The sequence below is a fragment of the Bacillus rossius genome (genome assembly GCF_032445375.1).
Source record: "Bacillus rossius redtenbacheri isolate Brsri chromosome 9 unlocalized genomic scaffold, Brsri_v3 Brsri_v3_scf9_1, whole genome shotgun sequence".
In the NCBI taxonomy this organism is placed as follows: domain Eukaryota; kingdom Metazoa; phylum Arthropoda; class Insecta; order Phasmatodea; family Bacillidae; genus Bacillus; species Bacillus rossius.
The window spans coordinates 22,082,883-22,108,125 of record NW_026962012.1 but is presented as its reverse complement, the minus strand read 5'-3'; the positions used below and the strand labels follow the sequence as shown (position 1 = coordinate 22,108,125).

General features: G+C 36.0%; 1 protein-coding gene and 1 long non-coding RNA gene across 2 annotated transcripts in view; one reads left to right on the top strand and one right to left on the bottom strand.

The window, feature by feature from the left end:
- The first annotated feature begins 318 nt into the window (after window positions 1-318).
- Window positions 319-6,789, top strand: LOC134542624 (uncharacterized). The gene is made up of 2 exons (XR_010076830.1): window positions 319-393; window positions 6,350-6,789. It is a non-coding gene; the product is annotated as an uncharacterized LOC134542624 (long non-coding RNA).
- A 4,749-nt stretch (window positions 6,790-11,538) lies between these two features.
- The window catches only part of LOC134542623 (protein vav), a 196,101-nt gene continuing 182,396 nt past the window's right edge, over window positions 11,539-25,243 (bottom strand). The window contains exons 14-17 of the mRNA XM_063387022.1: window positions 23,221-23,352; window positions 21,757-21,906; window positions 16,211-16,379; window positions 11,539-12,707 (exon numbers count right to left, since the gene is read on the bottom strand). Of these exons, the coding sequence (XP_063243092.1) occupies window positions 12,657-12,707; window positions 16,211-16,379; window positions 21,757-21,906; window positions 23,221-23,352 (502 nt within the window). The 3' untranslated portion in view covers window positions 11,539-12,656. The remainder of the gene's footprint in view (window positions 12,708-16,210; window positions 16,380-21,756; window positions 21,907-23,220; window positions 23,353-25,243) is intronic.

Here is a 25,243-nt window from a genome sequence, read left to right as displayed (position 1 = left end):
AGAGTGCGAAACATAATATAAATTTAAACCGGAGGTTCAAATAGCCTCTAATGTGTTGTTTTTATGTTTTCTGTCAAAAAGGTACATTTGGGCCATTCCATACCAAAATGAGCCTAAGTGAAAAAAATGTAAAAAAATTATAAACAATGTTTATTCACATAATACTGTAGAAAAAAGTCTCACAGTCCATTGTCCAAAAAATTATTTTGATTCTTTAATTATTTCTTTTGTTTTCTACAGTTTAACTTTGTTTATCTGTGTGGGGAATCAAGAGTAAAATTTTTAATTAAGTTGGCAATATTGTTTTTAATATTGATAATCAGCTGATGCCTTTGATTTTAGTGCAGTGACCTTGTTGAAAGTTTATACTTTGCTGCAGCATTCTCAATAATAGTAAGATAATTAAAATTGCTTCAATATAGCTCAAGTTTATTTTGATATCATCTGTGTAACACCCGTTACCAAAAACATATAAAAGTTTACATAATAACTAAACCATAACACTTATAAAATTAATGTCTAACAAAAGTGAGATTATGTGTCTCAGTAGCATTTTGATTACCAAAGAAAATATTAATATTAAAATTTAAGGAGTAAAAATATGGTAACGGGTGTTACGTAGCATTTGTAACGGGTGTTACAAGCGCTATTAACATGTTGATTTTGTGTACAGAAATTGTTCAGGTACCATATAATTGTACTGAAAAACAAAAACTTAACCAAAAAGAATTTTGTATATGTGTTATGAAACCAATTCTTGTTTTAAATGGTTAGTTGGAATTTTATCTGCCATACTGTCCCACAATAACTGCCTCATAAACTTTCACAAGCTATTTAAATTATAAATGTAATTATAGTAAAGTAGCTTACCTTGGATTATTTTAAGTAATATGTGTAAAAGAAAGTGTAACACTCTCCTGGCTGTGTATGCCAAAGTTAGTTGTGTGTTTCAATTAAAACTAGGTAGTAACATGAAACTTCTTTTTTATGTCTTGTGTTTAGTCCTTAATACCTCTTAGTTTATTTTGCTGGGAACACTTTAATATAATATCTACAGTCAAACGACATGTGTGGATGACAGTAAAACGAGACAGAAGAATTCACATTGAAACTGCTAGAGATTTCCATGATCACGTAAACAGGAAAGTTACTGGAATATTAAGTTTTTATGTTGACAAGACATAGGTGTTACAGAATGAAACTGTACTAAATAACTACTGGAAAAGTGTTTTTCCAATTCCACAAATTCAAGCAAGTCATCACTTCAGTACGGGAAAACATCATCAAGTTTGATGTCAAAAGACGATTAGAGCTGAAATTGATGAATCTGATTTTGAACCATCTGTATCTGTGCTGACAGAGGTTGGGTGTCGTCTCCATTACAATGATGTGTACTCAGATTCAGGCAGTGAGGACAATCCTGAAAGTTGCCAGTTTATAGAAACTTTTCCTATTGCTAGCCCAGGAGATATACAGTCTGGTATGTTTTTTTTCTAATAAATGTTCCAAGCTTGCGAGGTCGCAATAATTCAGAAGGAATTGTATATAGATATGCTGCAATTTCTCAAGGAAGCGTAGATGATGAAAAGTGTTTGTCAGTGATGTTTTTGAAATCTCGTGAACCAGAAATAACTGTCTTTATTGCCGATGATGGAGACATTACATATGTACATTTCAATCAAGTAATTAGTAAATTACCAAACTCAAACTTACAGCCAAAGGCTATTTTCACAATTCTGTACAAATTTGAAAAAAAAGTAGATGTGTTTGAAAGAGTTTAGGTAGACATTTACTTGTAGTAATAAGTCAGTTTATAATTCTGTTTTGCTATTGTGTAATTTTTAATGGAAACTTGAGCATGTCATCAGTGATGTTTCAGAAATCTTGTGAACTAGGCTAATGAAAATTGTCATTAGGAGGATATTATATGTGTTCATTTAATTTAAGTACTTAATTAGTAAATAACCAAACCAACCAAATAGTATACATACACAATGATATTGAAATTGGGAAAATATTAGATAAGTTATGTTTAAAAGAATGAGTAGATATATATAAATATATTTAGTTTAAGCTGTGAGAACTAAAAGTAAATATGTATGCTTATTTTGAGATTAAACATATTTTTTAGCGAATAGAAAAGTTACACCTTACTTTTATTTCATTATTTTGTCATCTTGGACCTATAACTTGGACAATATCCATGCTTAGGATGTGTAACACCCGTTACTAACCTCAGGGGCGGATCCAGGGCCGGGCGACCCGGGCAATCGCCCAGGGCCCCGCGCCTAGTGGGGCCCCGCGTCTGCCCTTACCCTAGCACCTGTCATGTAAGGTGTTCGAAATTAAGTTGTACACCCCTAATGTCTATTAGAACCTCTTTTATATGTATTAACCGCAACAAGCAGGGGACGAGTGTCAGATAATCGGGTTGGCAATATGTGGATCACATTACCTGACACTTGCCAGCCGGCGATGCTGATTAGTGTTTGCTTCAGGTTACAGTTATCACAGATACGGCGACAACAAGGCTTTGCTCTGAGTGTCGTTTTCCTCTGATATATCTCTGGGGAAGGGCGGTGAAAAGTACATACAGTTGTGCTTTTTTTGTTTTATGTTTGTATTACTTCTGCCAGTTATCAAAGGAATTGAAAGTATAGGTCGCTATGTAAACCCTAAACTTCCTCTCAACCTTCTAAATTTACGTGACTTTAGTCAGCGGCTGATAATTAGTCTTCCCTTCCCTTTTACGATATTCAAAAGTGGAGGGGGTGTGACCGTACGCGTTACAGACCGATGTTGTTACTGCAGTGTCGCCAGATCAGTGGAAATATTAAGTCATGTATCGTGCAGTACACATTTTGAATCTCTATTCGTTCGTCCTGTTATTTTGTTGTAACTACTTTCAATGATATTTATTAATAGGGATATTTATTTTTATTAGACAGTTTCATAATCAAGGCTGAAATTTTTATTTGTTAGTTTCAGTCAGATTAATTTACAATGACCTCTCGTGATCGTGACTTTGGTAGGAAATATGATTCTGGCAGTTCCAAACGGAAAAAAATTTAAAAACGCAAAGAACTTGAAAAACAATTAAGCTATTCTTTAACAAAATATTTAAAGACTGATAAAATTACTGGAGATAAGGAACAGTTGAACTGCAATATTTTGCCTTGAAATGTTGTTGTTGGGTTTTTTTTTCTCCCTTAAAATCATTTATTTTCATAAGTGAGGGAAAACAATTTACCCATGTGATTTTTGTACCAAATTAATTTTACGACTAATTTAAATAATAGCCTATACAGCTATATAAATTAACCCTCATTTACATGTGGCATATATTTGAGTATTTGTTCAAAAACAATCCAAATTTATTTGCGTATTTTTATTATTCTTCTTGTATAATTTTATTTTATGTGAAAAAATATTGTATGTGTGTAAATGAAAAAAAAGGAAATATTGTTTTTTTTTGTTTTTGCTTTTGATTTTTTATATTTTTAGTATGATTTCACTTTTAAAAATATTAACAGCTTTTATAGACTTATAAAATGACCATATTTCACCAGAATTAAATTGTATACATTAATAAAACTAACCCAATTACAATTTCCACGAAAGAAAATTTCTTACCATCGTCGAAATTTAGGTTCAATGTAGGCTCAAAAGTTTAATTTTCTAACTTTCCGGGAGAGTGACCACAAATCCCCCTTTCCCCAGTGGTATTCCATACTCCAGTCTGTTAAGACCCCCCCCCACCCCCCCGGAAAAAAGGGCCCCGCTGAAATAAATTGTCCAGGGCCCCGCACAGTCTAGGTCCGCCACTGACTAACCTTGTAACACCCGTTACTTTACTATTTTACTAATGGATTGGTTAATAGTTTGTCTACAAACAACTTCTTGACATCAGTGTGAAGCCTATAAGCTTGGCTTGGATTCATAATTTTTTTCCAATTTTTTTTTAATTTCAGTTCACAGAGTTTTGAGATTAATCACTCTGAACTAAAGTAAGATGTCCATTTGCTGTAACACCCGTTACCATTTTTTCCATACTTTATTTTGCATTTGATATGCTAATAAACTGCTTCTACAGCAATACTTATATTCATTTAGCAAAGTGCTATTAACAGGTATGTTAAATGATTTCTTAACATTTTTAGTTTATTTATTATTGACTTTTTTTGTTGTCCGGACGTAACACCTATTACTATGGAATGCCTGATTTATAAAAATACTTAGCTATCTTCTAAAAAATATAGCAGGTATGTAACTACATTAAAACAATTATGTACTATCAATAAATACTAAATAAATATTCAAAAAACCATCATACGTATTTTACCAGTGGCTCGAATAGCCACTAATGTGTTGTTTTTATGCTTACTGTACAAAAACCTACCTTTCTAAAACTATTGGATTTTTCAAAAAATAATAGTATATTTTGCTTCTTTAAAAAATGTGTGTACTATCACTAAAATTTAAATTTAGATTGCAAACATTTATACAAATTTTACCAGTGGATATAAATCACTCGAAATATTAGTTTCCATGGTTAATGTCACAAAACCTACTCATTGTAAAAAAAAAAACTTAAGTAACATTTAAAATTATATAATATAATTCTATACCTTTGTACATGTGTGTTCTATCAACTAAAATTAAATTAAGATAGCGAACCATAATACAAAATTTACCATAGGTGTTAATAGCTATTATATGTGATTTTTTAGGTTTCGTTCCTGAAACTTTCTTTCTTTAACTCACTGAACTATATTTTAAACATATATCAAATAATAGGCTACCTACCTACATGTGTGAAATATCATTTCAAAATAAATTTATAACACTAACCAATACAAATTTTAGCAGAGGCTCAAAAAGCCTCTTATGTTGTTTTTATTTTTAGTGTCCAAAACGTTTCTAATTAATAAATACTTGGCTAACTTTTTAAAATACAGCACGTATTTCACTACTTAAAAAAATTAAGGTATCATCAATAAAAACTAAAGTTTGATTTCGAACCATCATAAAAATTTAACCAGAGACTAGAATAGCCTTAATTGGTAGTTTTTATGCTTTGTGTCAAAAAACATACATTCATAAAAATTATTGGCAAATTCTAATAATACAGTACGGTGTCACTATCCTAAAAAATGTGTGTACTCCCAAATAAAATTAAATTTAGAGAGCGAAACATAATACAAATTTTATCCAGAGGCTCGAATACCCTCTAATGTGTTGTTTTTATGCTCTCTGTCTAACAACCTAACTTTATAACAATACTTGGCTAACCTCTAAAAATGCAGCAGGTATTTCGCTACCTTAAAAAAATGTGTACTAACAATAAAAACTAAACTTATAGATCCAAACAACAATTAAATTTTACCAGAGACTCAAGTAACATCCCTGTGTTATTTTTCATGATTTTGGTCAAATTACAAATTCCTAAAAAAATATTATTAACTTCTAAAAATACAGTAGATATGTCGCTACCTTAAAAAAGTGTGTACTATCGATAAAAACTTAAATAAGTGTGATTCATCATATACATTTTACCAGAGGCTTGAATATTATTTCACAATGGATTTTTTTTTAAATTCCACCTGATAAAAAATATATATATTTAGTGATAACTTGGTGACAGAAATTCACAAAGTAAATGAAACTCTGAATAAAATTGCATGTCTCATTAAGTAAAAAAGGGGGTTGTCTGTAAAGTTGGTTTATGGATGATAATTTTACGTGATAATGTCATAAGAAAACATTGATAAAAAAAAAATGCATAATTTTAAATTTTCAAATGTTTGCAGTTTTAGCAAAATTAATTAAAATAATTTGTTTAAATATAATCAATAACAATTAGTTAAAAAGCCCGTCTTAACATCTTTGATATTATAAAAGATTTTCTTGCATGGTGGTTGGCCGGTTCTTGCACGCTCGGTTCAGGCGGAACGTGACACTTTTTCATTCGTGCAGCCGGCATTCATCGATTTATAAGACGTTAACACGTCAAAAAATTTTTGTGTAGAGATCGATTTCTCAGAAATAACCAGAAGCACTCGGAAAACCATAGTCTCGACAGGAATAAGCACAGAAAGAATACCATCTAAATATTGGCAGATATAATCAGCATACTGAGTAATATAACACACCTTTTCCTTAATCAGTATCAGCAAATCACAGAAAAATAATAATAAACTTAAAAAAAATAAATACTGCTACTACTAGCTTGTAAACTCTGTTGAACAATGATAAGTTCTACTGAAAGCCAGAATTTTTGTAATTTTTATTTGATTTTTTTTTTATATTAATTAATTTCATTTTTTATTTTATTTTTATATTCTTGAAGACAGAACACCACCAGTATGTTGTGTATCACGGAGATGAAGTCTAGAAGGTTCTGGCTCCTCGTGATAGCACTGCGGGGACAGTCCTCTCCTGGGGCCACAAACCTACCTGACACCTGACTCCCCCAGCTTCAAGACTGAATCAGTGTGCTGCATCCACGAGGACTGCATTTGTGTATCAAGAAGAAGAATTATGAAACTTTGGATTTTGAAGAGTGCAAGATTAAATTTTTTTGTATTTAATAATCATTGAGTTTTCAGTTACGAAGGCTTAAAGTTATTTGCTGAATCTCACCTGTATTTCGTACATGAAGTTTGTGTTCACAAACCAGCCAAAAAGATTTTATTATTTCTATTTTGACTTAAAGAAATGCCTTTTTATTGTTTTCATTGCAAGAGATTATACAAAGACGAAACCAATAAATATTGAATTATGTTTGTATTCAATTTCATTCTACATCACAGACTATTTATGACATTCTAAACTTGAAAATAATGTGTTATTTGTTTAGTAAAACCCTGTTAAGACTATTTTCAAGGAACTGGATGATAAAAACTTCTTAACATGGAAAACTTCTTAAAAGGGAAATAGTAGTTGCTACATAAAAAAAATTCATTAAAATGACATACTTGGGTTATGCGCTGTATGTTTGACTTTATCTTTTAAAATTTGGCTATTTGTGGGAATTCCATTACCTCAAATATTTGTAGTTGGTTAAAATCAATTAATGTTTGTGACAGAACCTTGAAAACCACACATTGGAGGCTCTCAGAACAAGATGCTACCTGTATTGTGGTCGACTCTTGAATTTTATTTTTTAATGCTAGTAGATACCTGTCGGAAAGTCCTTAATTCTATCAGCACCATTGCACATTTTGATGTAAAAAAAAATAAAACCACGACTGAATTTGCCATAGTTGCATGGAATGGCGTAGGATGTGGTCCCAAGCTCTCAGTACAATGACACACTGGGGGGGGGGTACATAAATCCAGAAGGTAGAGCTAATTTCACAGCAGTTAGCATTCTTGGCACTGGTGATAACCTTTAAGGGTATTACAAAATTTAAAAATAATTTCAGGGCAATTCTTTGTCGTAAATACATGTATCTAAATATACAGGATAATAAATATTTTATTTATGGATTAACTCTGAATAATATGTTTACCTTGTTGGGCTGGAAAAAAACCCCATCAAATGTAATGGCCACCGATCGCAGCTGTTTATTTTACACGAGTGAAGCGCCATAAACATCTCGGTCACGGACCAAAATTAATGTCACATTAGAAAGCTTAAAAACAAAATATTTTTAATAATGCTGAGGAAGCACATGCTACAAATTCTCACCTTTTACATAAACGTTTTATTGCAAAAACATCACTCAAAACCTTTACCCCCCTCCCTAACAAATATAACATTTTCCGCTACTTTTTTCTACCCAAGGCACGAGTTTTCATAGCCTGATATTTTTAAAATAATTTTAAGTTTTTTTTTTTTAGGATGTGTAAGTGATCGCTACCGTAAACCTTCGGCAATCATTGCAACGCCTTACAGAAAAACAAAATCGCAAAGCACAATCAACATGCAAGATTTCCGTCGTTCCTTTAAGCAGTAGCAGGTCAACCAACCATGGAGCTGGAAGAACCCTGTGTATTATGCAGCATTGCCATGCGGCATTGTCAAGTTTTGAATAAACTTCGTACAATGATTTTTTAACACAGGTTTTACGAAAAATTGTGAACAATTTACAGGTCAGCCAAAAACGGAAAAATTTATTCATTACGTCTACCATATAAAATATTTATCACAGTTTTCAACAAACAATGAAAATGAATTAGCTACTCCTATTGCTGTAACAGTTGCATCACGTGTCATGCAATCAGGTCAATGAATGGCTAGTGGTTTGTTTTTGTTGTGTATTCGCTGACGTTATGCCGTGAATGAGGGAAATGGTGTACAGATAGAACAGCCTCACAAAGGATACGAATACAAGCAGATGATTATTCGAAAAATAATCATAACAGCGTGCTGAGTGCGGCAAAGGGTTGGCGGTTATGTTTGTTATTGTTTTGTAACAACTGTCTAAAAGTTTAATTACACTAGAATCTCGTTATAGCGAGCACGGTAATAGCAAGAAAACGGCTATAACGAGGTCTTTTTGAGGAATTTACGGCGTGATCGCGTGAAGCGCGCTTTGGTTATTTGACTGCTTTATCTCCATCCCTCTCCCTCGCCACTAGACATCTTGCCATTGACACCTGTCACATTCTTCAGCCTTGCAGTCGCCACCTAAGTGCATGGCTTTAAAAATAGAATCCCATCCTTTCTTTCTTTTATCAAACTTCCGTTAGTTATCTGTTCATTAATATTACAGCGAAACCCCTTATTTACGTTACCGTTATTTACGTTTTCCCGTTATTTGCACTATATTCTTCAGGTCCCGTTTGGTTCCCATATAGTCCAATACAATACTTTCCCGCGAATTACGTCTCAAAAATCGAATCAATCCCGCTATTTACGTCACGTAACAACCATAAACAACCAGAAAATACCGTGGAGCTAGTAGGCAATGAACATTTTAAATAGCAAAATATACATATTTTATAACATGAAAAGTTGCTTTTATTTCTAAACATGTAATAATTTAAGCCTAGGCGTGTAAAAGTACGAGTAATTATAGCAGGAGACAATCTAAAATGCACGAGGGAAAAACGTAAACTCATGAATGTACAAACATGGCTGCTTGTAAGTTCTGATACTGTATTTATGTCACAACTTAGCCGAAATACTGGTACGAGACATAAACTTCACAAGATAAAATGAGCGGTGTCTTGGTAACTGTTTTATACGTCTTTTATAATTTGGGAAGTATTGTACAGTTGACGCCATATTTTTTAAACTAACCAATCATTTCTGGGGATCGTAAATAATTAATTATTGGTATCAAGACATCATGATAAACGTAAACTTGAACATGTCACGGCAGCGAGAAAACTGGTGCGTATACCAATAAACTGGTATTAGAACTGGATAAAATTGGTACACGGGAGGTGGAGCTTATATTTTTTTCCGCTAAGCTCGCATCTATTGGTTGGCGGCTGATGGCGTCATGAGTCTGGGCGGAGCATAGAGTGCGCATGCGCCGCCGCGTCGTTACAGCAGCTGACCGAGTACAATGACCTTTCTCCGCGTTTGGCGCGCTATTGACGGTAAATATTCATCAATTTGCGGCCTTTTCTTAAAAATTTTTTTACTGTGAGCAATGTGTATGTAGCCCGTATTTGTTATAAACCCTGCCGGTTGCAACTGTATTTATAATTTGGAGAGGCAAATAATCTCCTTGAACAGCTTAAAAAGCAAGCAGAAGAAAATTTCAAATTTATTTTTTAGGAAGTAATCAGAAAAACATTTTGGCTTTCATTCTTTTTTTATTTTTGTCAAATGTGGTAAATTAATAATTGATTAAATACTAAAGTAAAATTTGTTGTTAGTGTGTTTGTACCTGCATTGTAGTATGTGCTATTAAACAAAAGGAAAAAAATTCTAAATAAGGTAAACTGTACTCCTTTTTATACTTTTCCCTTTATTTACACTTTCCCGCTTTTTACACTTTTTTACTTTGTCCCCATGAAAAGTGCAAATAAGGGGTTTTGCTGTATTCTATTCCTGTGAACTCAGTATAATAAATGCTGAATGTGCTGGGGATATGTGCGTGTGTAATGCAACCGCTAGGCTACAAAGAGTACAGTCCCTTTGTTTCGTTTCTGACTACGTCACTACAAGATAAGCCGGCTATCATCCAAACGCCCAAATTCAGTGCTTGCGTGCGTGCGTGCGTGCGTGCGACTTCACACTTGCTAATTGATCGCGTTAATAATACACAAATATTTATAAACTTGTTTGGAATTATTTCAGTCGTGACACGTTTACAATCACGTCACGTTATTTATTTTACTATCTGACAAATAGTAGGCACTACCGTATTTATTTCCGAATCGCTAGGACAGTTTTCTTGTAACTTTTGTTTCTGTCAGTGGGGTATCTGTCCAGGAAGGGGGTGGTGATGGTTTGAGTTTAATCCCAAATTTATTTTCTAAAAAAGTTTACAGGTTTCTTTATATGAAAAAAGTATAATTTTCCAGCAACTATTTCGTTTGAGGCGTACGTGCGTTGCCGCACTCCTGCGTTTTTGTAAGGAATTAAATCGTCGCGCTACACTAGCACCACCTGTTAGCAACATCCCGAACCAACATGGCCGCCAGCAGACAGCCCGCGTCGACGATAGATAGCAGGACAATGCTGCGTCGGCCGCGGGCTGAGATGCTATACTTACGTGGCGTGGTAGGGTATTCTGGTTATTTTGACGCAATCGGAGATCGCATCCGTACTTGTGGGGTATCGTTTTAAAGAGAATTCACACATATGCTCACAGAAATTAAGATTTCGTTGATATAACCTGTTATTTTCCAATTATACAGGTTTAAACACAATTTTTTTTGCTATTTTCGGTTTATTTTTATTTTTTCGGGGCCAAAATCCATCCAATTCGGTTATAGCGAGGACACGGTTATAGCGAGGATCAAACCCGGAGCCGTGACACCTCGCTATAACGGGACTCTAGTGTATAAATAAAGTTCAAGAGTGTAAAGTGAACTTATTACATTATTTTATTCCTGAAATGATGAACGTTATACGCGGGAAGCATTTATAAATGCAAACGTTTTGAATGGGAACAATTAACATAAGAGTTATATAGAAGTGATCAAGGGAATAATTATTTAAATGTTATAAACGGGAAAATGTATTATGCGGAAACGTCTTAAGTGAGTTTTACTGTATATGTTTTGTCACACGCACCTGTAGCGAGAAAAAATTAATAGACCTAACAAACACGGACACACCTTTGCAATGGCTACTATATAAGTGAACACAATGGTTGCAACGGAATGTAAATCAATAGTCACAATCAATCTACCACCATGCGACACAGCAGCAGCTTACGATTATGATGAAACATAAGCAGCAGCTTATGATGAAACAGACACTGTGACTCACAAACAAAATAAACAGGCAAAAATAAGGGTTCAGGAATCCAGAGCAAACTAGCACTGTTTGTAATACCGTTGAACTAAAATAACGTTTACCTGGGTGCCATTAATAATGAAAACGTGTGAATAAATAGAGTTAAAATATTTAAATGTGAGCTCATTTAATCACTCTTTCACAAATACAGCATTACAAAAATTTTAATTTTCTCGTGAAATGGATTCAGTTTTAAATTTTCTGGATCAATATGTAGAGTAGCAGATCCTGGGAAATAATGTGAATGAAAACAGAATGAAAGGTGAGTAAGTTGTGTTAACTGCATAAAAACACATTTAAATTTTTTTTATATATTTTAGCAAACCCTTTTCTTATCATTAATGTAGCAGATTTTACCTAATGAACCTTTCACTTCAATATTATTTGTCGAATTTCCCAGAAGCCACTACACTAAATATTAGCCTTTTCCAATTCCTACGAATATGTTACGTGATGTGAACATTTTTAGTGATATTCCAATTCTCATTCATATTATTCAAACATGATATTCATTTTTGTATTTGACTGGAACTAAAAAATTGACATTTGTACAGGTCTACTGCATACACATGAACACAAGACAGACACACTGACGAAATGAATTATTAATGGTGTTTTATAGTACAGCTTGTTGGTCAATATTCTTTCTACAATTTTACAATTATAAATACAACAAAAAAAATACAGCACCACTAAACATTAGAAAAAAAACTTTCTATAAATATATATAGATATGAATATGATGGTAATAATAATTTGTACTGTTACACTGTAAAGAACACAGTAATTAAATAAGCATTGTAATAAATTCTTTATATAACTATCATAAATTAACAATATGCACACATGAATCAATTAAAATATTTCATATAAAAATTAAACATTATGAAACTCCTTGGCAAAATAGTTTCCATAAATTCGACAAGATTACACGTTGAAAATCTACTGTCCGCTAATAAATGCTTTGACCACTGTTTGGAACTTAAGTGCACAGAGAGATTACAGAGAACACACTGTTTTCTGTAACATTACTTGAGACTCACTCATTAACAAATGCGGAATATTACTAGTCGATGTTTGTAACAAATGTAAACCAATTTCTACAAAAATATAAGCAGCTTTGAAATTGTATTAAAAATATGCAAAACAAGTGGCAAGAATCATGCACAGAATGTACTGAGAATGAGCGCCAGAATCACGGCTTCCTGTGGGCAAACACGCAGCGAAATCAGTCCGCTTCTTGCACCACGTGTACGTACACCTTGGGGAAGAAACCCACCTGCAAAATACAATCCACACACTGTCATTCGCATTCAACGTGCACCTATAAAGAAATATAAAACAAATTAATAACTGTGCATCTTTAGTGATAGAACGAAGGATGATATGTGATGCCATAAAAAAGGATAAAAAGAATATGGTTGGAAAGTTCTCCATGTCATTATTTTGTATAAATATAGTTTTGTGTTAATGCAGCTATTATAAAGGAGTGTCCAACCAAAAAGTAGAGTAACTTCATATGAAAGTAAGCATGGAGACATGTTCGGTGGTAGGTACATCTGCAACAGCTGTGTGCTGTTTCCTGCAGTTGACATCTGAGAAGCTGTAGTGCATCCGACCAGTCATACCATATTTACAGTACCGTATTTACTCGTGTATAGCGCGCCCTCGTGTATAGTGCGCACCACGATTTTTGCAACAAATTCCAAAGAAAAAATTTATAATTTGTTTTCCCATAAATAAATTTTAAAAATATTTTGTGGTAGCTGTTAAGTAATTACTTATGAAACAAATGATTATTTACATTGATGTGTGATGTGTCAGGAAAATACTTAAATAAAATACTCTTCCACCTGAAAGCGAAACTTTTGTGGCCTAATGTACCATCTGAAACGACACGAGCAAGCTAAACTCTGCTGTGTAGACGGAAGATAATGAAGCGCTGTATCGTCACAACTGGTACGAGGGAGGGAGGGAGGGAGGGAGGGAGGGAGGGAGGGAGGGAGGCAGGCAGACAGGCAGGTACGGGACTATGACCATCAAGTAACTTGACAGTTGACAGGACTAAACACCACCACCACTTCCGTCAACGTTGGAGGACTAGATGACTCACCTCGCACGCGCACGCGTGTGTGTGTGTGTATGAGTGTGAAAGAGGCCTTGTTGCTTGTGTGTATGTGTGGGATCACCCATCACCCTGCAGTTAACGTCTACCACTCCTCCTCCCCGCCTCAACTTTTTTTTTCCGTGTATAGAGCGCATCCTTGATTTTTTTTTTTACTTGAGGGAAAAAAGGGCACGCTATACACGAGTATATACGGTACTTGAACCACTCATTAACCTTGCGTACCTTGTACCACGATGAGGTCATCATGGTAGTTGTAGCATTAAGGATCATTGTGAATCACAAACCATGTATGTACCATCATGAGGTCATTATTTCTCTTGAACCATTAGACACCTAGTGAACCAAGGAATATGTATCATAATGAGCTATCTGGCAATTGCATCATTTTGGAATCTTGACCCATCATGAAGTAAACATAATACTTGTGTCGTTAAAAAAACTTGTAGACCATGATGTCATCGGGTCTTTCACATTCGCTCACATACGTGGATGGAAGATACCTGGGCGCCACCGTGTGTTTGATGGGCATACGGACCCGGCAGAGACACTCTAACGGGACGCTGATGTCGCTCGTGCATGGCCGAGACTCAAACGCCCTTCAATTCCCTCCTCACCTGGTCCGCTCTGAGACATCCCACACGCCTGGTTTTCTGAATAGACATACATGTGGGCGCATGCACAGAATACTCACGGGTCTGGTAGAAGTGTTTTTATTCATGCCAAGTTTCATTAGAAAGAAACAATTGCATAAGCTTAACGTACTGAACGGTAAAAAAATGCAAACGGCAAAACTTTGGTTTAGGTGCTGACCAGGAAACCACGTGACCTGGCTTCACAGCTATCTCTCATCATTACGTTTCAAATGCTCATCAGGAGCTTAAATAATTAGGTTACGCTGCCTACCACCTAAAGTAGATCTCGAGAATAGTGAAAAAAAGTTTAACTCACTGTTAAGGTCGATCAGAATTTCCCAGTCGGCATTAATATAATTCTTAGGTTCTTTTTACATATCATATTGTGCTTCCCAATCTAGTTCCTAATACAATTCTGGACAATGTGCACACAAAGCAAAGACCCTTAAGATGGGACATCCGCACGGATTTTATATGGAGAAATCTTACGACTTTCGTGACTTATAGCTCAAAGCTGGATTATCCTATTAAAACAAAAATTTTTCCTATCAAAGACAACGATGGGGAAAATAAAGCTATTGTCGAATTTTTAATGTTACACAATTAGAGAAATAATAAAAAAATATCAAACTTGTTAAATTTTCAATTAGCGAAAATTTGATTTTCGATACCATAGCTTCATTGAAATTCAAATAACTTTTTAAAATATATACGTGATTGCATGTGTCCGTTTTGATACAAACAGGCACGTAAAATTTAACTTTTAGTTCCAGGTTTTATCGGAAGAGAGCGCATTCTAAAGATGCTTCCCCCACCACCGGCGAGCTCATTCTCCTCCTGCGCTCTGTGGGGGTAATAAATTGGCAGGTATGTTAAGTTCGCGTTCCTTCCGTTCCTGGAACCGCTCGAAGGGAAACTATACCTTCACCTTGTCACACATTTACCTAGATTCGTGATTCACAAAGCGCCCGTTTCATTTTGATCATACAGAGTTTTCGTCAGCTATCCTATTCTGTGCTTTGTTTTTCACTACTGAGTGTGCGGGTAATGAGAATAGAAGGAAAACAAAAGTTCTGAATCTCTAAAAGGGAAGACCACAGTTTATAGTCGTTGGTCGACTAAAGGTACACGGCAATTGAAACTGTCAACAAAACGGAAAAAAATTAGGCCAAATAAGAATTTACTGGATTCTTGCAAGAGACGAAGGTTAGCTATAATACGGTTACGTAAAATAAACGTGCAAGTATCAAGTTTTATAAGCGGCAAAAATGTAACGGCTATTCCAATTTTTCAGGTTGTCAGATGAAGCAAACACAGCTCATGGTAGACCCAAATGTACAGTTGTGAAAACAAACGAACTCGTGGAAATCCGAACGACTTACGTTAATTCGTCTCAATACTCTCCAGCGTTGGAGACGAACGAACTCAATGAAGAACAAGATAACTGCGCAAATAAAACGTATTTACAGGCAATTTTTAGTTAGATTTTGTGTGATGTAAAACTAATTAACTTTTTTATGCATAGCCAGTAAAACCAAAATGTTGATGTAAGTTTTAGACTACTCTGGGCCTCCCCCCTCGTTTCGCCACTGCCACCACCTAAACGTCAATCGGCGAGAGCGTTCGTCTTCCACCAAGGCAATCGGGTTAAGATTCTCGGCGCGGAAGGTTCGCTACTAGAATAATTTTTCCTATTCACGATTATCGGTTATCTTCCATTTTCCCCGCTCTTGCATAATGTGGCTACTCCGCTGATGTGTAAAATAAATAAATAAATAAATGTAACCATGGCGTCTCATATTACATAGTCATAATTTTTGTAGAGGCATAAATATTTATTGTTAAAACATTTTTAATGGTGTTGGAGGTTTAGATTGCCAGTGTGCATATTTTACTCTTTCAAAACATTTTAAATTAATAATTTTTAATTTATAATTTTCTGATTAGGTGGCCACGTACCTACATAAATACATTTTTCTATTTTTTATTGATTACAGTACTTTAATGTTTGGATGGATTTACTTTGTCTTGGATGCGTCCTTTCCACCAGCCCTTGTCGTCCCCCTCCTTGCTCACAACCACCACCTGGCAGCCCTTCCTCAGCGCCAGCTGGTTCGACTCCTGAGGGCTGAAGTCGAAGTCTGCGATGGCCACGATCCGGTGGTACGGCCACTTCAGCCCCTCGTCCAGGCTGCAATCACACCGACATCTCACTACAACCTCACAACCCCTCTGTCTGTCTCACAGGGTTGCAGTCCCTCCCTTCCCGGATTAATTATAATATGTAATAAATATGCAACTTAGTTATAAAAGTTAAAGACAGAATTGTTTTGAAGGATTTTTTAATCCTTAGTGGGTTACTTAAAAAAGTATTTCCTCGTCATATTAGCCCAATATGCCTCAAACAAAGAAACTGCAGGAATTACTGTGTTTCCAAGTAGTCTATATTTAATGTGAGTTTGCACACGTGTTACTGTAAGTAAGTCTCATTCAAACTTGACATGTGTGTTTCATGTAACCAATAACATTAATATATATGCATTTATGACTTGTTCCAACAAAACCATCAGACAATTGACTTAAGAACAAAGCATTAAAAAAAATTACATACAAACCAAAATATAAAATGTACAGTTTTCTGTAAACAGAGCTCTAAAAGTTTACTATGACCTGAAATTTTAGTGTGACAAACAAATTTTTTAAATTACATTAAATTATATATAAAAAAAAAAAAACTTACTCATAATAAATAACACAATTGTTGTACTGGACTCCCTCCTTCACAAGACCCTGGCCACGGCTCTGTTTCTCCTGACTGCCACAAGAGAAACTACTCCTCTCTCTATACAACTTGGAAGATTTAACATTGTATCTTCACAAATGGCACAATCAAAAAGATGCAACACCTTTGGATTTTTAAACATGCTACTATTAGTGCTAAAGGACAGCTAACTCCTCAATAAATCCCGGGTATTAGGTTGTTATGACACCTAACGATTCCTTGCTCGTGACTAACTTCTGCCACGATACCAAGAAAAAACTATACAGTGGTTTTGAAAATCTCAGCCAATTTTGATTTTACAAAACTTGCTGTACAGAAATGACTGGGTCCACAAAACTGGGACAGTATTTAAATTGTAATAAATTAACTCTGATTACGGATATTGTAACAAGTCATTACGTAGGTACAGTTTAATATTTTAATGTTAAAATAAAATCTAAAAGTAGAACTGTTCGGAAAAGCATATATTTTTTACGGCTAGCTCCTAGATTTTGTGCCTGGCTCTCAAATTTTTAAGACATTTAGCAGAGCCCTATACCTGGTCAGTTTATCTTCTTGGGAAGTGACATGTCTGGGCTCAATAAATACATCAAAGACTCCCAAATCATTACAGCCTTTTGCTGAAGACACTTCATGTACAAACTGATGTGCTACCTTGTTCTTTTACTACTGTCTTAATTATGACTGAAAGCCGGGACTCTTGAGAGCACGCCCATAGCTTGGTGCAAGAATGAGCACACTGCACGGCAGTATAACTTGCAACTCCATACAACAATGAACACACCCCTCTGTTCTACGACTGTCTCTGGAAGAACTGATCCTAGTGGCCGGCACTCACAGCTGTGGCAGGGTCGGTCTCACACTGTACAGGAGCATAGACTCCTTACACTGCTAACCAAATACCAAATTGTTTATGTATGGTTTGTTTAACATTAAGTTAGTTATCTGTATTCTATGAAGTGTTGATGGACAGAAGGAAATAACATGGTTGACTACAGAAATGGTACACAAAAGCTACAATTAGTCCATGCTGATGTTTATAAGAATGAATGTGGGAGATTCAAAGCATAAAAATAAGTTAATTTTTCAACTACAATGTAAACTCTAAATAACGACACTAAACGGACTTAGCATTTTAGTATTTACTAATATAGTACACATTTTACACACGAACATTAATATTCATACAAATAACAACACGTATTGCTTATAGTTTGTTATCTTCGTCTGATGTTTTTTGCTGCTCCAATATTTTAATTGTATTTCCTTATGTTTCTTCTTATTTTAATTATATTTTCTTTGTTTCTCCATATTGCAGACACGGTAGAGGGCTAAATCCATAGCGTCTTCCAACATCACTGATTTTTCCTCCCGCCTCTATTGAGCGTATTAATAAAACTTTTTGTCAATACACAAAGATTTTCGTTTACACGCCATGTTTAGAGTTAGAAAGTCTGTAAGCAACTGCGATAATGATAACGTGTAACAACTTGACAAAAGTCTAGTGACCGAGGTAAACATGTGCAAGTTCATCATACAAAAACAAAAGACAAAATTTCTTAGAATCTCCGGTACGTCAGTCGAAGTAAACACATGCTAGATAATACAACAAAACAGCAAACAAAAGAACGTACACAGCTGCAGTTCTTATTAACTTCGGCAACTTAGAAAGTACTGCTTAATGATTTATAAAGCCGAGTGGTTGCCGTTAAAAAGAGTGAGCGTGATGCTATATAGAGTGTGCAGTCAAACCTCTCTGAAACGACCCATCACGGATCCCAGGAATAGGGTCGTATTAGAGAGGGGGTCGTAATAGATTTTTTCCGAAATTTTCAGTAGATTTCAACCCCCCTCCCTCCCAAACCGCTACTCGCTAAGAAACCAGCCGTACAATGGCAGGATGCTGTCACTCACAATGCTAGACGGCTTTGCTTTAAACCCACTTCAACCTTCATGACAAGTCCGTCGCCCTACAGGCCACCTCTAAAGAAAATATGTCAAAATACAGTTTATTTTTACTGGTTAGTTTACATGTACGATTTCTTGCTTGCCGTAGTTAAATACACTATAACCCCGATCTAACGAACCACAGATTAAATGAAGCAGTGATTTTACGAATACATTCTCAGGAAATGTCAAAAAATTTGACATTTTGACAAAATGAGAAAAACAGAAAAAAATTAAAAAAAAAAAACTAAATGAAAGATCATTAAAATCTGTTAATTTTAACACACAGCGTATTTTTGTGTCGGCTTTAATACTTCCAATAATGTTCATGTAAGAATAACAAAAAAAAATAATTGGACATTTCCTTTAAAAATATGGCAGCGGTAGGTTCTGCAACGCGAGTGGGCGCACACGAAGCTCGCCCGGCTGGCTGGCGGCAGCGGCTTCATGACGCCCTCCCCTCTGTAACATTCTTCAAGGCTAGCTCAACCCTCCCAGACACACAAACCATCTAGTGTCCTCCCTTATAACACCCCAACTTCGCTCCCCTTTGAAAAACCTTCAGTGAAAAAATGCTCTTTTCACCCCCTCTTCTCCCGTAAAATTTGGCTTTTATGAATGGGGTACTAAAGCGGTGAGGGAGGGGTAAGAGCGTTGTAAATATTTTTGGACCCCTCCCCCTCCAACAAACATGCCCAAAAAAAAGATTGTCAAAATATGTCACTTTTCACACCAAGTTCGAGTTCAGTCATCTCTGCAAGGAATTTACAAGCTTTCAAACTTAAATATAAATGTATTTTAATAGCAAGGGTCCTATGAAAAGGAATATTATACCGAATAAAATCAAGCTGCTGTCACCAAACAAAGCATAAAACGGCCAAATGTGTAATCGCTTCGTTATTGCTCGCGCGAGAGGCGAGACGTGGAATGTTAGAAGAAAGTTAAATGCGGGGGTAACAGATGGCAGCCAGTGTTTTTCCTGCTTGGGGAATAAGTGGCCTAGCCTTTTTTTTCATGGGTGAAGCGACCATTTTCTGTCAACCCAATGGAAAAGATAACAGCTTGAGCTGTCAAAATAAACATAGCTGCGGCAGTTAAAACAAGTCGAGGCGGGCGTGCATGCAGTCGGTCGCTGTGTATATCTACTCGAAAAACATAACATTTCAATTCATAACAAGATTCCTTATAACCTACACGTATTGCCGGATGTTTCTAGCCTGATCCATACAAGTTCTTTAGCCACGTTTTGAATGAAAACAACAGGCGGGCCAGTTTTGTGCCCTGTTTTGGGGACACATAAAGCTTTTATTAATTTGCTGACAGTTTCAATATTGTTTTACTCTCCTTGTTAAAATGAAGCAGATAACGTGATTGTTAAAAAGTACAAGCAGCAACCGAGATCGGCCGCAGCGCACGATACGGGCAGAGGGTGAGAAAGGGCGAGCGAGCGGCCAACTATCATGTTCACTCGTTGCGGCCGGAAGGTTTTTCCTGCGTTGTATAAATAGTAATTAATATTTAATGGTATTTTATTTATTAAGTCATAATACACAAAATCGGAAAAAAAAAACCCTGCATAAGTCATCAATAATAGTTCACAAATTCAAGCCAGAAAATATACCAAATCGGACTTCAGAAACTAAGCAAACATTGTCAACCGATAGTAATCAAAATCAAGAGAAATCCAGCAGGTAGCTTTGTCTTAATTGCATACCACACTAGACACTAGCAAAAAGCTAAACGTAAACACGTTGCCACAAGAACCCTGCCGGCAAAGGGACGTGGAATGGGGGTTGTCAAGCGCTGACAGCGGTCGACAGGAAGTGGTATCTATTTTTAGATATGCGCTGCTACGGCAGTACAGCACTCGGCAAGAGAAACGCAGTAACACGCTACTCACCACAAGAAACTTATTTTCTGTCCGATTTTCTTTGGATTTTCGGCAATTTTTTCACGCTTCCTCGAAATTGGGTTGTAATAGAGAGGTGGTTGCAATAAATGGGGTCGCAACAAAAAGGTTTTACTGTATTATTGTATAGAAAACAAGGTAAACCAACCAAAGTCAAGCAATTTCGACGTTTTAAGGAATTTTTCGTTAAATCGAGTGACGTTATAAAGAGTTTAATTCTGTATTTTGTAAATATTTTTACGAGTGGGAAAACACAAGACTGGAATGAATCAACAAACAGTTTCATTTATTTACTAGTTTTTACACTATTAATGAAGGTAAAAATTATAAATGTCAGTCCACAAAATAACAGCTCTTACTGTCCCCACTGGAGCTGAGCTACTACTGCTCGTCTCTCAACGCACCTCTGTCCCAACACACTACTGACTCGTCCGCCACACACACACAACACCCAGGTGCACCAATCGTCACACACAAAGATCGTCGCTCATTGTCCACGTCCACTAACCAAGGAGTCACTTCACTGCCCTCGCAGGCCCCGCCTCGCGCACACACGCCCGTGGTGCCACCAGCCTGTCACTCCCACATCACTCGCCACCGGCCAAGTCTGTCTAAAACCTGCCAATTGCCACCCTGGAAGGTGTCATCACAATCCCCGACTCGACACTGGAAGCTCCGAGAACAACAGTGTCCTAGAGTCGGGGCTCTGGAGACATCCCAACAGGATTACCGCAGAGGGACGGGCGCCTGTCCTGGACCCCTGCTGGCCAGCGTGCCGCGTTGCCTTGCCTCTAGTACTGTTGTTACAATATCACCATTATTCTGCATTTTATATTGAAACAAAGACATGCTAGGACTTGTAACGAAAATGTATATTTTTTAATGATAGGTCCAAAACCATGTCCGAAGTCCAGAAGTTGTAAAGCTTACCCAACAAAGTTCTCGCTCAAGCTGGCATGCTCGTAGGTTGCGATCAGGTCAATGATGCTTCTGAAGAAGCGAGCTTCAGAGAGGTAGTAGTGCGTCACGCCTTCTATCACCTTCTCATGCACCTTCATGTGCTTGACTCTGCCGTCAGCTCTGGAACAAGCACCACCCAAACACACGTGACTCCACCGTCGCGAGCAGTCTGCTAGGGTGTCAGCTGCTGACGACTCAACAGTACTGCTGTTTGGAAGTAGCTTCTACTGTTGATAACTATTGGCTGTATTTCAATTAAATATTCATTTATTACATCCTATGTAATTGCTACCAACATTTCTGAGTTACAAAACACGTAATAATAGTTTCTATATAAGAGATATACTACAATTGTAACAACATTTTAAAAAGCAGTTAAAAACTTAACATTTTCTATTATTATGAAAATTATTTTACCTGTTAATTTTTTACCAGACACTTATTTACTACATGCGTTACTGCCATGATCTGAAACTAGCGCATGCTAGGAAGTGCGAAGTAAACTAGCCCTGAGAGCTGCAGGCTTCTCTCCAGAGTTACTGCTGACACGCCTGACATGCGGAACGGTGGAATACAAACAACTCAGGCATCATCAGAAATAGATTACATTGAAGAAAGCGAATGCTTATGAATGTCTGTTCCATTGTATATGTCTTATGTCATAAATTGTTATTTGTAAATTTATGTTGCTGGGTATCACCAGCACATACCTGACTTTTTTCTACTAATTAACCAATTATAGTTTACCCATGCAACAGGCTCACGTCCCTAAAGTACCTCCATCTACCTATGCAACAGGTACACAGCCCTAAACTACACCTGTCTACCCATTCAACAGGTTCACATCCCTAAACTACATCTGTATACCCATGCAACAGACTCACATGTCTGTGTAACAGTTACTTCTTTCACCATAATTTCACTTTTTCCAATGATTGCCACTTCTAAATATCTCAGGTATCATCAGCTAGCAAGTGTGCAACAAAAATTATATTAAACTTTTATATTATTAACCTTTTAAGTTAAAAACTATTAGAAGTAGCTAACTGTCACAGAAAAATTTTTTTTAAGTTTATTTTGCTTGTATTTCTTGGGAGACAAGGTTTTGTTTAGAAGGGATTCAAACAGTATGAAATTACACTTTCGATATGACTATGGCATCTTTTAGGCCAATGTCAAGCTAATTTTTAGATGCTTAAGTATATTTTCGTGCAATGAAGTTAGGAAAAATGCAGTTAGACACAGTGAAACTGGGTTCAACAAAGATATGAGAAAGGGAAGTGGGTATAAAAATTTAATTCTATTTTATGAAGTATGCTGTTTGGCCGAACACAGTAATGGGAATACAGTTAGGCACAACTTAATTATGCATAATGCTTTTAAAAAATACACAGATAGATTTTAGGGTGTCTGGAGTGTACTCGTTGCACTTACTTGAGACTGAGGGCGTAGACAGTCTCGCTGGGGTGGCTCGCTCCTTGAGGGCGGATCCTGAGCAGGTAGGTGCCGTCCACGTGTCTCTCCAGCAGAGTGGAGGCCGCATCTCGCCCCATCTCGCCCACGAACCTGTGGCCCGACTCTCGCTTGCTTCTACACTTCACAATACAACACTAGTAGACATCACGTCACAAGTCACAATCCAGCCCGTCTAAGACAACGACTGTTCCTTGCAAAAAAATAAAAAAAAAAACCTTGAAAAATATTTTGATGCCTGTTGCAGGTAATGTTGTGTAAAGTTTATGACTATTAATTTGTTTGAAACTGTTGACGATAATTACTCAATAAGAATGTCCGAAATGAGTTTCCACTTTCATTCTTCTCTAGACTTACCAAAATTACATATTGCCGAGCCGCCGAGATGGCACGACCTCTCTGCCCGACCCTCGCACAAAGAATGACGAAACTCAGCACACCACAAACCAATTAGGACCATTCATTCAGGTGGGGACTTCCTCGAAATCCTGTCTTACCATTGGCTACAACATTTATTCTTACAATTATGATTCAGTTACTCTCCCCTTTGAGGGCTACCCCTCGCTCTGCCACATGTCATTGTCTTTCTCTTACACCTTCTGTCTCTTTTTAATCTAACACAGAATTCTTGGATTCCTAGTCTGTCTCTCTCTTACACCGGATGTGATAAACTTTCGACACCGCTGCGTCACAGCACATCAGTATTTCCTTCTACCCACAGCACTGTCTTATGCTCCAGACATGTCACAACCACACCATGAATCGCATACGAAATGAAACTGATATTTCTAAAATTAATATTTAAAGAAAAGAAAAGTTTAAAATCCATACTTATTTACACAATAACCTTGCGAGATGAGTGAAAGCCAGTAAAATTACAGTGAAGGCTGCTTCTAAATAAAATAATTAAATCCAAAAATTAGTAACAAGAATATTAAAAATAATAAAAAAATTGTAAATACAAAACTGTAATAGAACAAAAATTGAATTTCTTCATAAAGATGAGATAAGCATTTACTATTGGGCAACAAATTCTGAAAAATGTTCTTAATGAAAGATATATATTTTTTTAATTTACAGGAATTTTGTTGGTAATGTCAATCTTCTTTGTTCCTGACTTCATCAATACATATTTAAAATATATTTGAAGTGTATATTAGAAAAATGTGTTACCTAATTTTCACAATGAATTACTAATAGGCAAGAAAAAAAATTGTTTAGTTAAAATTTTTTTAAGGAACAATTTTGCAAAAAATAAGTGTTTTTTTAAGTTTTTTTAGTTTCATTCTATATTTTGCAAAGAAAAAAAAATTTCATTCCTACAATTGTTTTTGGGGAGTACCACTCATTTTTTTACTAATGGCCAAAATTAAAGTAATGTGTTATTTGCAATGACAAAATCACTATTTTTATATATCTGTAAAACTTACTAGAAATATAAGGTTTTTGAAATAAATATAACATGATAAGTGATGCAAATTAGCTTGCACAAGAAAAGTACTACTTGCTTGATAGAGTAACAGACTGATGTAACATTAAATAATGAATTGATTTTAATCTATGTTTGAACTAATCTTAAACACAGCTGCCCCATTACTTTGTAGAGAGACAATGCTCAGAAATGAAAGTTTTCCTCCTCCTCGTCTTTACGCTTAATTTCGTGGCCTACCTCCTTGGTAGTTATCCCTGCATTCTGGCTTAACCCTTATTTTTGGTCTGTAGGCAGAGCTACTCTTGTTTATTGTAACTAGAGTCATTAAGGCTCCACAAATAATAATACAACTTGAATTTTAGTAAGTATTTTCCTTGCTATCGTGGTGGCTGATGTGGGCAGCATTGTGGAAGTGAAGAACTGATATCATGGAAGTATTCAAAAATCAGTTTTGGCTTCCTGCCTTGAAACTACAATTTTACTTTACAGCTGCCTCGGGTAGCTGCCGCGTACTTTGCCTGGTTGCTTTGTTAAGGTTTGTCCTGTTTGCTT